The sequence below is a fragment of the Miniopterus schreibersii genome, assembly GCF_964146895.1.
Source record: "Miniopterus schreibersii genome assembly, chromosome: X".
Classification (NCBI taxonomy): Eukaryota; Metazoa; Chordata; class Mammalia; order Chiroptera; family Miniopteridae; genus Miniopterus; species Miniopterus schreibersii.
This window is the reverse complement of record NC_138104.1, coordinates 96,252,773-96,268,670: the sequence shown is the minus strand read 5'-3', so window position 1 is coordinate 96,268,670 and position 15,898 is coordinate 96,252,773. Positions and strand designations below refer to the sequence as shown.

General features: G+C 39.0%; 1 protein-coding gene across 3 annotated transcripts in view; it reads right to left on the bottom strand.

Annotated features, from left to right (window-relative positions):
- Positions 1-15,522, bottom strand: part of RPS6KA3 (ribosomal protein S6 kinase A3) — a 97,597-nt gene extending 82,075 nt beyond the window's left edge. The window contains exon 1 of one of the 3 annotated variants that reach the window (XM_081124961.1): positions 15,500-15,522. Coding sequence is in view for 1 of the 3 variants with exons in the window: in XM_081124958.1 (XP_080981084.1) it covers positions 15,058-15,126 (69 nt within the window). In the remaining 2 variants the exon portion in view is untranslated. Of the gene's footprint in view, positions 1-15,057; positions 15,455-15,499 lie in introns of those variants that run through there. The other 2 variants (XM_081124958.1, XM_081124960.1) reach the window with 2 other exon arrangements.
- Positions 15,523-15,898: the final 376 nt, after the last annotated feature.

Genomic DNA, 15,898 nt, shown 5'->3' with positions numbered 1-15,898 from the left:
TTACTTATCCCACTGTCCTGAATATTTTCCCCTATGTCTAAATTTTAAGTTTTAGTTTTACATTTTATATTTAAATCCACAATCCATTTAAATCATTTTTGTGTAAGCCATGAGATTTAGATTGAGGGTCACTGTTTTTCCTATGGATGTGTAACTGATCCAAGCACCACTGTTTAAAAGGCTATCTACCCTACCCTTCCTCCACTAAATTGCTTTTGCACCTTGACAAAAATCAGTTGGCTATACTTGTATGGGTCTACTTCTGGGATCTCTATTCCGTTCCACTGATCTATGTGTTTATCCCTTCAGCAATACTAGAGAATTTTTATTACCGTAGCTATATAGTAAGTCTTAAAAATGGGTACAGTGATTCCGCCCACTTTACTTTTATCTTTTCAATATTTTAGTTCCTTTACCTTTCCATATAACTTTTAGAGTAAGCTTGTGTTAAACCTATAGAAGAATTTGGGGAGAAATGACATCTTTACTGTTGAGTCTTCCAATCTATGAACATGGTACATCTCTCCATTTATTTAGACCTTTGATTTCTTTCATCAGCATTTTTTTAGTTTTCAGCACACAAATTCTGTATCTTGTTAGATTTATACCTAAATTTTCTTTTTGGGCAATTTCAAATGGTACTGTTTTTCATTTCGGTTTCCACACATTCAATTTACTTTTTTTTTTTTTTTAAAGATATCTTTATTGATTTGAGAGAGAGGAAGGGAGAGGAAGAGAGAGAGGTAGAAACATCACTGATGAGAAAGTCATTGATCGGCTGCAGCCCGCAACCCCAGCATGTGCCCTGACCGGGAATCAAACCCGATCTCCTGGATCCTAGGTCGATGCTCAACTGCTGAGCCATGCCCGGCTGGGCTCAATTTACTCTTGTATGCTGATTTTGTTTCTTATCATTTTGCTGAATTCACTTATTAGTTCTAGGTTTATGTAAATTTCTTGAGATTTTCATTGGAGACCATCATATCACTCGCAAATAGGGACAGTTTTATTTCTTCCTTTCAAATCTGTATGTCTTTTATTACTTCCTTTTCTTGCCTATTATGCTGGTAACTATGTTGAATAGCAGTGGTGAGAGTGGACATTCTTGCTTTGTTCCTGATATTAAAGGGAAAGCACTTAGTCTTTCACTATTAATGTGAAGTTAGTTGTGGTTTTTTGGTAAATGTTCTTTATGAAGTTAAGAAAGGTCCCCTTTTATTCTTGGTTTTCTGAGTTTTTATTATGAATAAATGTTTAATTTAGTTTAATGCATTTTCTACATTAATATTATTTTTCTTCAGCTTTTTAATATGATGGGCTAAATAGAGTTATTTTGGAACACTGAACCAGTCTTACATCCTTGAAATAAAACTCACTTGTTCATAGCATATAGTTTTTTCTACATTGCTGGATATGTTTTGTTAATATTTTGAAGATTGTGTTCTGTATTCTTGAGGGATATTGGTCTGTAGCTTTCTTAGTTTTGGGATCAGGGCAATACTGGTCACATAAAATGAGTTATGAAGTCTTTTCTATTTTATGGAAGAGACTGTATAGAATTCATGTAATCCCTATCTCTTTAATCTTATGTTCCAGATCCTTCTTTTACCATTTCCTTTCTGCTTGAAGAACTACCTGCAGTCCTTTCAGGGTCTGGTACAAATTCTCTAAGCTTTGCTTTATCTGAGACTGCTTTAATTGCACCTTCATTCCTGAAGAATATTTTCACTGGGCATAGAATTCTGGGTTGACAGTTCTTTTCTCTCAGCACTTGAAAAACAGTGTGCCATTTCGTCTGGCTTCTATGGTTTCTAACGTGGGATCTCCTGTCATTTGAATCATTGTTCCCCTATAAGTAATAGTTCATTTCTCTCTAACTGCTTTCATGATTATTTCTCTTTATTTACAGTTTGATTTAAAAATTTAATTGTGGTAAAATACACATAAAATTTATCTTAAGCACTTTTAGTGAACAGTTCAATATGTTAAGTATATTCACGTTGTGCAACCAATCTCCAGAACTTTTTCATCTTGTAAAATTGAAACTCTATATCCATTAAACAACTTCTCATTTCCAAAGGTTTGATTATGATGTGTCTGGGTGTGAATTATTTTGGGTTTTTATTGTTTGGGTTTAGCCAGCTTCTCAAATCTGTAGGCTTGTATCTTTTGCCAAATTGGGGACATTTCAGTCCACATTTTTCTTCTGCTGAGACTCTGATGTCATGTTAAATCTTTTATTAATGCCCCCCAGGCCCCTGAGGCTCTCTTCATTTTTTTTCCTTCAGTTTTTTTTCTCTGTTGTTCAGAGTGGGCAAATTCTATTGCTCTATCTTAATTTTTACTGACTCCTGTCATCTCCATTCTTCTCTTGATCCCATGCTTATTTCAGTTATTGTATTTTTCAGTTCTAAAGTGTCCATTTTCTGCTTTATGCCTTTTATTTCTTTTCTGAGACTAACACTTCATTTGTTTCAAATGTTTGTGATTGTTCACTGAAGCATTTTTATGATGGCTTCTTTAAAATCCTTGTCAGATAATTATAACATCTGAAGCATCTTGGTGTTTGTATCTGTTGACTGTTTTCTCATTTGTGTTGCATTTTCCAGGTTCTTAGTATAAGTGATCTTCAATCGTATAATAGACATTTTGGAGATTACAAGACTCTGGATCCCATTTAATTTTTTTAGTAGGCTGTCCAACAGTTGAGATATAAGTGTGCGGGCAGGGTGAGTGCGTTTATTCAACTTCCTGCTGGGCTCCATCGACATCACCCTGGCAAAAGTGGAGCAATGAGTCACACTGCATTTTTGCAGATGGGTGGGATGGAAGTTCAGCTCCACTCTCCGCCCCAGTGAAAGTGGGGCACCAACCTGCACCACCTCATTCCCTCTTTGTAGGGGTGTAAGCTCAGCTTCCTGACAGACCCCACTGACAATAGTGGGTAGGGAAGCAGAAGGCTGACTCACATTGTTCTGTTGCTGCAAGGTAGAGTGGAAAGCTCAGTCCCCTGAAGGCCCCAGTTAACTTGGGAGGGGACAAGGGGAAGCAGAGTGCCAACTATCCCTGCCATCCACCACTTTGTTCCCCCTGGTAGATACCAGATGAGGGTGGAGTCTCAGCTCCCCAGTGGGCCCCACTTACATCAGGGGAGGGGGGAAGCAGTGTTAACTAGCCTACCTCCAACCATCTTGTTCTGCCTTAATGTTTGGTGAGGGTGGAAGCTCAGCTGACACAGGGCAGGGGAGGCTTAGTGGAGACTAGCCCTGCCTCACACCACCTTGATAAGTCTCACTGCTTCCAAGTTGGAGTGAAGGCTCAATTGTCTACTGGACCTGGCTGACACTACCCTAGTGAAAGCACCACCTCCTGCAGGGGGTGGGATGAGGAAAGATTGGGTCCTTGATCACCCTGCCAAAACCACCTAGCAGAGGGAATCAAAGTGCTGTCTGCTTTTGATAGGCAAGGAATGGGAGATTAGGTCCCTGATCTACCGAGCCAACACCACTGAGTGGAGGAATCTGAGCACTGCCACTTGCTTCCTTGGACTAGGGTGTTTTTCTGTTGATGTTTAGCTATGTAGGGTGTGTAGTACAAAAAAAGTTTGCTATTGTTAGCCTACCCTTTCCCCAGTCATCTGGCTAACCAGAACAGGCTTTTTCTTGGGGCCCATTTTGTCTGTGCCTGTTAGTGGTTTTAGGTTGGAGGCTTTTACAGCACCCAATCCAGAGAGAGAAACTTGGGAGGGGACAGGGGGAAGTAGAGTGTCAACTAGCCCTGCCATCCAGGGGTAGTGTGTGTGTGTTAAAAAGAACTTTATTGGGTGTCGGGGGTGAAAACATTTATTTCCTAGTTTTCCACATTATGGTTAAAAATGTACTATGGAAACTGCTATAAAATTATAGATCATAATTTTGCCCTAACGATCCAATTACATCTATTTATATCATTCCTGGCTAATTTAGCTTGCTTAGTGTTTTCCAACTGTCTGTCTACCTCAGTACTTTTAGACTATAATATTCCAAAGAAAAGAATTCTATTTCACTCATTATCACCTAGTACTATACTATACTATACTATACTATACTATACTATACTATACTATACACTTTCAGAACAGCCAGGGAGAAAAGATCACTTTGAAACTCATTTATGAGCTCTTCTTTTTAATAATCCAAGGAAATCTTATTAACATGTCTATGACATTTATCGCTTTAAGTAACCCCCCCTTACTGCTATCAACATCCAGTGTGATATTCTTCTTGAATTATACCAATGGCCAGCAGGAACTTCAAGAAAAGGAGGCAAATATGGGTTTTATTGTGCATTTTTACTTCTTTAAATAAAACGCCTATATATTTCACTTTATTTAAGAGACGAGTTCTTGAAAATAATTCATTTATCTGTTGACATGCTTAATTTAAGATATTCTATAACTTTTGTTGTGATTGACCTTCAATTAATACCTGTACTCTTGCTTTAAATAAGAAACTATAAAATAGAATAACAAGACTGAGAAGACTGTAAGGAAATTATTACTGCTTCAATCTTTGCTTTCTTTCTATAATTTTCTATAATTAACCTTCAACTCTTTGTTGTGTTCCTTTAGGAATTCTGCTCTGGCTGGAGAAGGGGTGGCCCAGGTGATGAGGTATCCTAAGGTACTTCCACAGAACATGGGGCTCTACTAACCCAGGTGGAAAACCATTGTTCTAGGAAAAGTTTTGTATTTATTACATCTAGAAGTGAAGGAAATCTTTTAAAAGCACAAACTGAAACTAAGTTTTCTGTGAATTATGTATATAACATAACATAGATAAGGATCCTCTATATCAGCATTAGAGCAAAACTCCATTTAAGTCCACAAATCAGTAACATAATAAGCATGAGAGTTACTTACATATACAAGCAGACAATAAGCACATGAAAAGATCCTTAACATCCTTAGTCACTAGGGAAATGCAAATTATAAGCAACAATGAGATACCATTTCACACACACTAGGGTGACTATAATGAAAAAGAAAATAACAAGTGTTGGTGAGGATATAGAGAAATTAGAACCCTCATACACTGCTGGTAGGAATATAAAATGGTACAAGCAAGTTGGAAAACAATTTGGCAGTTCTTCAAAATGTTAAATACAGACTTACCGCATGACAAAGCAATTCCATTTCTAGTTTTTACCCAAAAGAACTGAAAATACACGATCACATAAAAACTTGTATACAAATGTCCACAGCTGTATTATTTATATAGCCAAAAAGTGAAAACCCAGATGTCCATCAACTGATGAATGGATAAACAAAATGTGGTATATCCATACAGTGGAATATTACTCAGCCATAAAAAGGAATGAAGCAGATACATGCTATAACATGGATGAACCTTGAAAACATTATGTTAAGTAAATGATGTAAGACACAAAAGACACATATTGTACGATTCCATTAATATGCAATGTCCAGAATAGGCAAATTTACAGGCAAAAGTAGATTATTGGTTGACAGGGAGAAGGAAGGAATAGGGAGTGACTGTTAATGAGTATAGGATTTATTTTGGGAGTGATAAAAATGTTCTGAAATTAGTGGTGATGGTTGCACAACTTTGTGAATAGACTAAATACCACTGAATTGCATACTTTACAAGGGTAAATGTTACGGTAGGTAAATCATACCTCAATTTTAAAAAAGATTAGCCCAGCTGGGCGTGGCTCAGCGGTTGAGCATCGACCTATGATCCAGGAGATCACGGTTCGATTCCCGGTCAGAGCACATGCCCAGTTTGCAGGCTTGATCCCCAAAAGGGGGCATGCAGGAGGCAGTCGATCAATGACTCTCATCATTGATGTTTCTAGCTTTCTCTCTCTCTCCCTTCCTCTCTCTGAAATCAAGAGACATATTAAATTTTTTTTTAAAATAAATAAAAAAGATTAATTAGGGCTATTTGACCTAAGTTTAACCCCCTCACCCCAAAAAACACCAATGATTGTGTAACTTTTCTTTAAATTTCCTTTTATACTGTAGCAAGATAATTGGCAACTTTTCCAGGTTGAGCCAGATCCTGTTTTCTGGTACTTTGAGGGAGTGTAAAATAGATTTTTCTGAAAAGAAGAGGCAAATACAAAGAGGTAATGATTTAATACGCTACAGTTAAAAAACAGAGCAGTTACTCAGCACATAACTAGACACTTCTGTATGGAGAGCTGTTAAGTAACATCTAGGCAGTCCCCCCTTTTCCAATACTATAGTTTTTGTTTCAAATGTTCATTTATAAGATAGCTGCTTAGATATCTCAAAACATTTTCCCATACAATATCATAAAGGCTGCTTCTCAGGCCAGTTCACAAAAGCCTATTTAACCCATACTGTATTTGGAGCATAGTATCTATTTTATTTTTCTAACTTTACCTATACACTCCCATAAAAACATCTACTCATGCAAATGCCCTGAAACCTCTCTCCTTTGTAGATTTCATCTATACTGAACCACTCACCTAAACTAGAGCAGGGTAGTCTAGTGGAAAGCCAATGGAATTTGCAATCTGTGAGACTTGGGTCTAAATTCTGTCTCCTCCACTTACTGGCTATGCAACCATAAGCAAGTTACTTAACCTCTCTACACTTTAGTTTCCTTATCAGTAACCTGAGGATAATTATGTCTACCTCATTCAAATGGAAATACAAAAGTGTCTAGTCAGAGGGGGCATTCAGTAAATCTTAGTCTCCAAGATGTATCAATCCCCCTTTCCAGTATTAATATAGCACAGTATAGTGAAAAATGCAACATATTTTGAAAACTAAAATTTGCCAATGTGTTGGTGTTATCACTTGAATGAGAAATGTCACTGTAAAACTAGTGAAGTTGTAGAAAGTGCAGAATGGTGATTTGGGCATGTACCACCTAGCAGGGCTTATCAAAATCTTCAAGGTAGGAGAAAGACAAAACAAAGCTGATTAACCATAATTTGAAAAAGTGTATTAAATATACTTTTCACTTAGAAAAAGCTTTAGCCTATTAATTTCAATATATAAATAATATAGGGTGGAGCTGAAAAACACCAGTGTAGAAAAAGGGTTCTATAACCTAGAACTGTGTTGTTCAATGTGGTAGTCAATAGCCACAGGGACTATTTAAATTTAAATTAATTAAAATTAAATTTAAGATTCAGTTCCTCAGCCACACTGGCCACATTTCAGGTGCTCAATAACCACAGGTGCTAGTCACTGCTGAATAATGCCAATCTAGAAGTTTAAAAAAACATTTTAAGTGAATCTTTCCCATTATTTTATATGGTTTTCAGGAAGACACCTTTGCCCCTAAATATGAAGAACTGAAATAACATTCTGGTAACTGAGATTTTAGATATAGGTTCTACAAGATTTCTGGAGTGAAGATTTCTCCCAAAATACTGCACTTGAGATGCACTTCAATCTATTAATGTCAAAATGATCTTTTGCTTCAGGCTATCATTTGACATCTGCTTCTAACACCTATCAAATGACTGAACCAAGTTTCCTATAACAAGCTTTGTGGACCAAAGGATTAAAGGCCAAGCTCTGAGAAATCTAGATGACCAAGTCAGATTTGAATATGAGATCATCATCATATGTCAGATTATAAAAATCAATTTACATGGTGGATAAAACATAATTAGTGTTTAAGGTATGTAAGAAACCATGGATATATTCATCAAGATGGGACATCTGATTTACGTATTGCTGTAATTCTATTTATATTAACAAAGGAGAAGAGTGACAGGAAATATAAAAGCACTTCTGGATTTACACAGAAGTGTAAGTTATCTAATATTCAGGAAACTAGCACTATTTTAACACCCCCCTCCCCACACACAGAAACACAGCCTAAAAGACAATGTGGAGACCTGACTCCAGGTGGGGCAGTAGGCCAGCTTTCCGTCTTTTAGCTGCTTGTTCTTTAGTTCATTCACATTCCTTCCTAGCTGACAGCTTCAAGACAGGAAGGTAAATATGCAGAGTAGGTAATGCCAGTAATTGAGCCATTCTGTTATGGTATGTTGAAGCATAAAATTAGTTTATTAGTAGGTAATATGCCCATCAAATACTCCTGACCCCAGAAGTATGTGTATATGATGGGCAGACATCAGAAAAAGGGTGAGGATGCTATTTTACATTGTTTGGTAAGCTGTAAGTGTAATTCTTTTTAAAAGATGAAGTAACAACATTCCGAAGTTAAAAATGGCTGCATCAAAATATCATTAAGCCTAGCTATCTGTCTGCTAGTAACTGCAAATTAGAAGCAACTAATTTAAAAAAAAAGAAGAAGAAGTAGGCAGATTGACAGCAGCAATAAGTAGCAAATGATAAAAGTCTTTAAAAACTATGAATATTACACATAAGTTACAGAAAAAGTCAATGAAGGGGACATTTAGCAGGGGCCATTAGTTTGACTTTAAGGTAGAATATGACCATTACTTGTAAGAATGTTGAATTAAAAAGTTTACATTATTTAAACTTTTATTTAAATTATTAATTTAAATTTTTAGTTCACTATTAAGATGGAAAATTATACAATTTAATTTAGAAATATTTCAATTTAAAATGAAATAAAAACTCTTGACAGTTAAAGAAAAAGGTTTGATACAGTCAATTAAACATAACAGTTCATTTCCAGGCAATACTGGATCATGTTACTGTAGTTATTAGACTTTCCAAAACTGTGTTCTGCAAAGCATTTATGTCCTTTGAGACTTCATAGATGGTTCAGAAAAAAGAGGTTCTTACATCAAGTCTCAAATGATGGGAATATATCCTTTTTGCAGATTCATCAATCCTAAAAGTTCTAAGAAGTTATGCAGTAAAGATATTGGTCAAATCTTGTTTAACTCCACAATTCCCAAATTTATTTCATTATGCCATGCTTCGTTTCTTTTGGTGGGGGAGATGGTTGTTGGGGTACAGATACAGACTTCTCAGTTAAAAATATTGTAAGTGATATTTAAAGTTCCTTAAGTATCAATACCACCTAACAGACCAAATCTAAAGGATTATATTCCTAGACAGGAAAATCCAGTTACTCACGGCATATTCAAAAGACCAAAACAAATGTGTTTAGACTAATTGGGAGGGAGGTGTGGCATTATGAATTGTTGTCCCTAAAAATGAAATTAACAGAACTAACTGATCCTAAAATTAAAAAGCACATTTTCTTTTGGTATGTTTTCAAAAGTTAAAATTCTACCTACTAATGCTATATATTTACTTTATCCATTTCTTCAGGGATACACTTCCCTCAAGGGGTTGACATACAGGATATATCATATTTCACTGATTAAAAGACACCATCATGTGTAAGATACACTATTATCTTATGTATCACTAAGGAAAAAACCTACTGCTAATTAACGACTTGCCATTGATTGTAAGGCACCTTCCAATTTGAGCAATGCTGAAATGTGAACATATTTCCCTTTCTTCCTTCTTCCACACATATTCTTCAAAATGTTTTTTATCTGTTTTCCCCCTTTAAAGACAATATCAATGAGGGGAACAATACAAAAAAAGAACAAGATTCAAGAGATTTCTGTTCATCTTACCCTTACAATCATATTCAGATATTATAATGGTTCTGTTTAAATAGATCAATCAAACAAATCATTTGTATTTGTTCTGCTTGATTCTGAAAAAAACAAAGAACTTCCTCAGATATTGGTTAGAGATGATTCATTATAACTATTATTTATTAAACACTTAAACCATGTACTGAACCAAGTGCTTTGCATATATTATCATTTCATTTAATTCTCACCACAATCCCATGAGGTAGATATTATTTTCATCCCTATTTTACAGACTAGGATGTTGAAGCATAGAAACATTAAATAACTTGCATAAGATTAGAAAGTTATTAAGTGGCAGAGCTAGGACTCAAATCCAGGTCTTTATGACTCCAAAGCTATGTTCTTTAGCACTTTGCCATACATCCAAATTATCACACAAAATGACTTCCAAATTGTAAGGAGATAAGTAAAATTGAAATATTTTATAGGCCAAATGTATTAAATAACAGTTCTGTTCTATATGCACACATTTTATCTCGAATCTGTTTTATAAAATGTATATAGTATATTTGTGTTGGTTTTGTTAACTCCATACATTTTACTTAGCAATTAAGATTTATAGTTGTTTTTGCTTTGCTTTTATGCTTTTTGGTATTAAGTTGATAAACTGGTATATCTGATAACGTTCCAGATAAATGATACAGGAAACTATACCGACTCTGAAAGGGAGGGGGCATCTAATGCCAAGATTTAAAATACAGTTGCTTGTTTTGTCTTTCTATTATGTGAATTGGGGAATAGGATATGTAACATATATTTGCACAATAGCATTCCAATGCTTTAAAACTTATTATCTACCAAAGCACGTATCACCTGGGCACTATCACACTCATGCATTACCGAGAAGAGACTAAGATGTCATTGTCGTACACTGTGATCTGAACAACTGCATCTAAAGCATCCAGTCTATACTGGCAAATTGGGCCACTTGACATCACCCATCATTACCAGTCTGGCAGATCACATGCCTCTGAGCATGAAACTTTAGAGCAAATCTTGTCAATGACCACAATGGTATGAATTTTTTAGTGGATGATACATTAAAAAAAAAAAATCTTTAGAACAATTCTTCTGCAATTCAGACTTGTGATAGCCTGCTACATTTTTTATCACTCTATAATTTACAAAATGTCATATCCTTGGTCAAGAGTACACATCCCAATTATGCCACTCTTCTTATATAAAACAGAATAATACTCATTGTGATTTCTGTAAACATACTAAAGAAAAGGCAAAATCTGCCTATACTTGTTTCTTTAATTAGATAATTTTACTTCTTTATCTTAAAATTTAAATATATCAAAGAAGTTTCACATTTTGGATCAACCCCATTAGTATAGGATCAAGGTACCAAAATAAAGCAAACTTTCCTAAATTTTAGTTTAACAAAAACTGATATATTATAATCATTGAAAACAATGAAATGTTCAGTAATGTGTCACAGTTACTTGACAGTTGACATGTAACAATACCTGTCCTCTCCTCAGATCTTCACTTGGGGGAAAGAAAAAAACCTGAAAGGTGGTAAAAATGAAACAGGAAAAGGAAAAGAAACTTAATAAAACATTTTTTGCAAAATCAATGATTATACTTTAATAGAATGTTTTTCCCTACAGATGAAATATAAGAAATCTAATATTGATATAGTAGAAATACTATAGAATCCAATAGAATCATTGAGGTTAAAAATGGCTGCACAACCACTGAAGATGGTTTCCAACACAAGGGTCTCATTTTTTGTAAGGAAAATATTTATATAGTTATTATTTTTCAATGCACTATGGGTGCTTGTTATTTAAAGGAATTCAAAGTGGCTATTTTTATATAATACTTTTATTTTTGAAATTTTTTCATATTTAGCTTTACTATCATTTATCAAAAAATCATATCACTTTAGGTCAGGCTTATGATTTAGTAAATATTAGCAGTGGCAAGGAATTTGTAGAACAGGATAGCCACAATTCTTTGAAATCCATCTCCTAAGCAGTCAAATATTCAAAAACATACTAGCACCTTGAAACAACTCCTTAAAGATTCTGAATTCACCTGGACTATTTAGGAAGCTATTTTGTTTTTAATCTTGTACCAACCTTGACTTTGCTAACATAGTACCTCCTTTATTATCCTAAATTTGCTTCTTCAAACATTCAGCCTTATTCTAGCCTATCATGTTCTGACCCATGTTTGAGTTCAACCACAAGGGTTTTTGTTTTGTTTTAAGCACCATGAGACCTGTGTGAGGTCTTAAAGCAGGAAGGTCCTCTAAAGGAATGAAGAAACTGCCTGTACTTCTGGTGAGGTGCTCAGGTGTTTTAAGATTGTTCATACTTCAATGTAAGAGTAAAATGATAAGAACAGAGATAAGATTGATAATCACCCAATTCCTGACCTTCATAATTCATTCAGTGGACATCTACTCGGTCCATAATATGTGTGTGCCAGGCACTGTGTTAAGTGCTGAAGATACAGAGAAAAAAAAGTTCCTGTTTTTAAGAGTTCTACTAGGGATGAGACCATAAATGTAAATTCTATTTGTTTGTTTGTTTGTTTGTTAATCCTCACCTGAGGATATTTTTTCCATTGATTTTTTTAGAGAGTGGAAGGGAGGGAGAGAGACAGAGAAACACATTGATTGGTTGTCTCCCACAAGGGGATCTAGCCTGCAACCAAGGTACATGCTCTTGGTCAGCCCATGGACCAATGCTCTAACCACTGAGCCAAACTGGCTAGGGCAAATGTAAATTTTTATAGAGACCAACCCTGAAATCTTTTAGCCTGGAGAGAAAAAATTTGATTATTTACTCAAGTAAAATGACTATTTTTAAACATGATTTTAGTCTGGTAAAATACAATTATTCTCTGCTTAGAATTGACTGGGGAGGAGATGGCATAATAAAAGTCCAATATTAGACTTCCGAATGAACATTCTCAACCTTTTCTTTACTGGCTTCAGTATTTTAAATTTGTATCAGAAACAATTTACTTGAAACAGTTGAACAATTAAAGACAACAAAATATTTAAAGGAAATTTGTTAAAATTTAGTTTTAATAAATCCAGGTAACAATAGCTCTGTTTTGACATACCTTATGACAGAATATCAAGAAAATTCTCTCAAAATGGCAAATTGTATAATCCTATCTTCCAGGTTCTGGAAACCATGACAGTAACTGAAATAACTAGGCTTTAACAAATGAGACCTCTGTAATACCATAATTGTTTCTGAAAAATACGGGACCTCTAACTACAGGCTTATTTTTTTATACTATGAATTTTTCCACAAAGGATTTGAAGCAACTACTCTAATATAAAGCAAAGTACATGAATTATATCCACCTGGCCTTGAATTATGGCTCTACCATTTACTATTTAATCTTAGTGCCCTTAACTTCTGAGATTCAGTTTCTCAATCTGTAACAATGGGGACCATAATCCTACTCTCTTGGGTTATAGGAAGGATCAAATGAAACAGCATGTAGCATAGTGTCTTGTATAGTTAAGTCCTAAATAAATATCAGTTTTGTGCCTTCCTTATCCAAAAGTATGATATACAGAAAAAGGATAAGATGGAATTTTAAATGATTTTTTTTACACATTGATACGTGCCAAGCAGAAATGCGGACTGATTATGAGTTGCAAATGTTAATGTCTGCATCTAAAATTCAGGCTCAAAGCAAATTACATTTCTTTCCACAAGGTCAGCACTTTGAGAACATATTGTATTAACCTTTTAGCTGTATTATTTAACCAAAAAAATTCTGAGGGGAAAAAAATGAAAAGAGCCCCGAAATACTATTTTTCACACTATCCATTCACAGGATGATTGAACATTCTAAATTTGATTTTCTTATAAAAGATTTATATTATTAGCCTGGCTAACATAATTTTAAATGAAATTCTCATAATTCTGCCAGTCTTAAAAGCATGATTTCCTTTCAAAAAATTTAGGTAACACATATCAATGTCTTTTCTATTAAAGAGCAGCGTTTAGTTTAGGGTTTAAAAATACGATCCAAGTAGCAAAATGCCAAGCACCAATCGTAAGCACTATTACAACTCTACTTGCATTAAGCAGAGCATTTTATACAGCAGTGGAAGTGACTAAGAAAAAATTGAAAAGCGATTGGAACTGATCCCCCTCCCTTTCCCCTTCCCCTTTATTATTCCCGAACACTGTGTCCCGCATCTCAGATCAAACTGAGCCTTGGTCTTACTGACGTAACCAGTAACCCTATCCACCGCTCACACTGCGGAGGCCGGCAGGGCAGCGGCTGCCGCCAAGTACACCACTCATCAGAGCCTGCCCCATTCCGCCCCCGCGTTTCAGTCATGCTTTCCAGAAATGGGGTCACTCACACAGTAACTATTACACACACGCAGCCTATCATCCTGTAATCCCCCAAAGTCCGCTGCGGGGATAGAAGACAGCAAAAAGTCAAGAAGGAAGAATCACAGACGCGCCACCATCAGGAATTGATTTTCCACTCCGGAGAGGAGCGCGGATGCCCTGGAATGGGTCTTGTCTGGGTTATTTTTGCAGACCCCGAGTTGGTTCTGGGACGGGGGCGGCTGCAAAAAGCTCGGTGCTCTGGTGTGTCCGGGGGAACTGTTTTGTCCTGTTTGGGTATATTTGGGTTTTTGGCATTCGGGTGCGTGTCTCGGGGACGGTCACCAGATCCCGGGAGAAGAAAACCAGAAAGCCTTTTAAGGCGGCTGCCGATCTCCTTGAATATCACCCTCTCACCTCCACAGACAGGAAACTCAAGTTAAACTCACAAGAACGGGGTCCTGGAGCTCAGGGACCTCAGAAACGGGAGTAGGAGGAGACCTCAGGCTTCCACTTTCTCCTTTGCAGCAGCAGAAACCGCTGCGGCAGATGGGGGGGCAGAAACCCTCGGCTGTCCTGCACCCCTTCCCCGAAACCCCCGCAGGTCTCCAGCCCTGCCCTGGGCGGTTCCTGCCCCCGCGCTCGTCTCCCCGCTGCAACCCCGTCCCCGGGCGGGATTCAAGAGTCCCTGCTCCGTAGTAAAACAAATCCATACCCCTCGCTCAGCCCGCAAAGCCACCAAGGTCCATGGAAGCCCCCAACCACGCAGGGCCAAACTTCCCAACTCCACGTAAGACCCTGCTCCGCCTCCCGCTCCCCCCACGCAAAGTTGATTCAAATTGTCTCCTTGCAAAGCCCCAGCGCCCACTCCAAACCCCACGCGCCACGGCACCACAGCCCCTCGAGCGAGGGAGGGAGGGTACGGGTGGAAGAAACAGAAGGGCAAATAGACCACCACAACTACCCGAACCGGAATCCCGGAGCGAGGGGACGCGCAGCGCCAGAGAAAGGGGCCGAGCGGCGGGCTCCGGGAACGGAGCCGGCCGGCGGGGTGGAGTGGAGAGGAGGGAGGGGAGGAGAGGAGAGGGGAGGGGAGGGGGCGCGCCGGCCCCGGCCGCCCGGCGGCACTCACCTCAGCGCTGTCGGACGGACTCTCCACAGCCATCTTCTGCCACGGGTCCGCCAGCTGCGCCAGCGGCATCTTCCCCCCCCGGCCCGCCGCCGCCTTCACCGCCTCCTCCCTCCCCGCCCGCCCCGCGGCCGGCCCCACTCAGTCGCCGCCCGAGCCCCACGGCAGCGGCGGCGGCTGCCCGGCAAAGGGTTCGGCGTCCGCACCGACCCTCGAACACCGCGCGCCCAGCTGGAGACGCCCGCGCGCCAAGCGAGAGCCGCGCGCCAACCGAGAGCCTCGCGCCGCTGCCCGGCACCGGGTCTCGCCCCTTTCTTCCTCTCCTCCTTCCGCCGCGGGGACTACAGCTCCGCCCCCCGCCGCCGGTTCCCGCGCCCGCTCCCAGCAGAACAGCGGCAGCCGCGCGCTCCCCACTTCCGCTCACAACATGGCGCCTAAGCGGTACCTGTCTCTCAGAGCTGGGCTCAGCCGCCGCCGCCACCGCGCGCGCACTCGGGGGCGGGGCTCGGGAAGACACGCCCCCGGCCCCCGGCCTTCGCTCCGCCCTCCTTCCTCGCCCCAGCCTCAGCTTCTGGGCCTCGCCTACTTTCAGGAAGGGCGAGCCCCAGAGATCTGGGGGCGTTGGCGGGAGGCGGGGGAAAAAAGAGTGGAAAAGGCAGGACGGCCGAAAGGCTGGGAGCCTTTAACTGCCTTGGGTTCGAGCAGGTTGGAGGCTCCTTGGGAATGCAGAGAACAGTGGTCTCCGCCCAGCTGTGGAGGGAGATGGGCGAGGCTCAGAGGGCACGGTCCGGTGCCAAAGACCCAGGGAACAGGCGTGGGATGTCTGTTCGGCCTGACTCCTCCG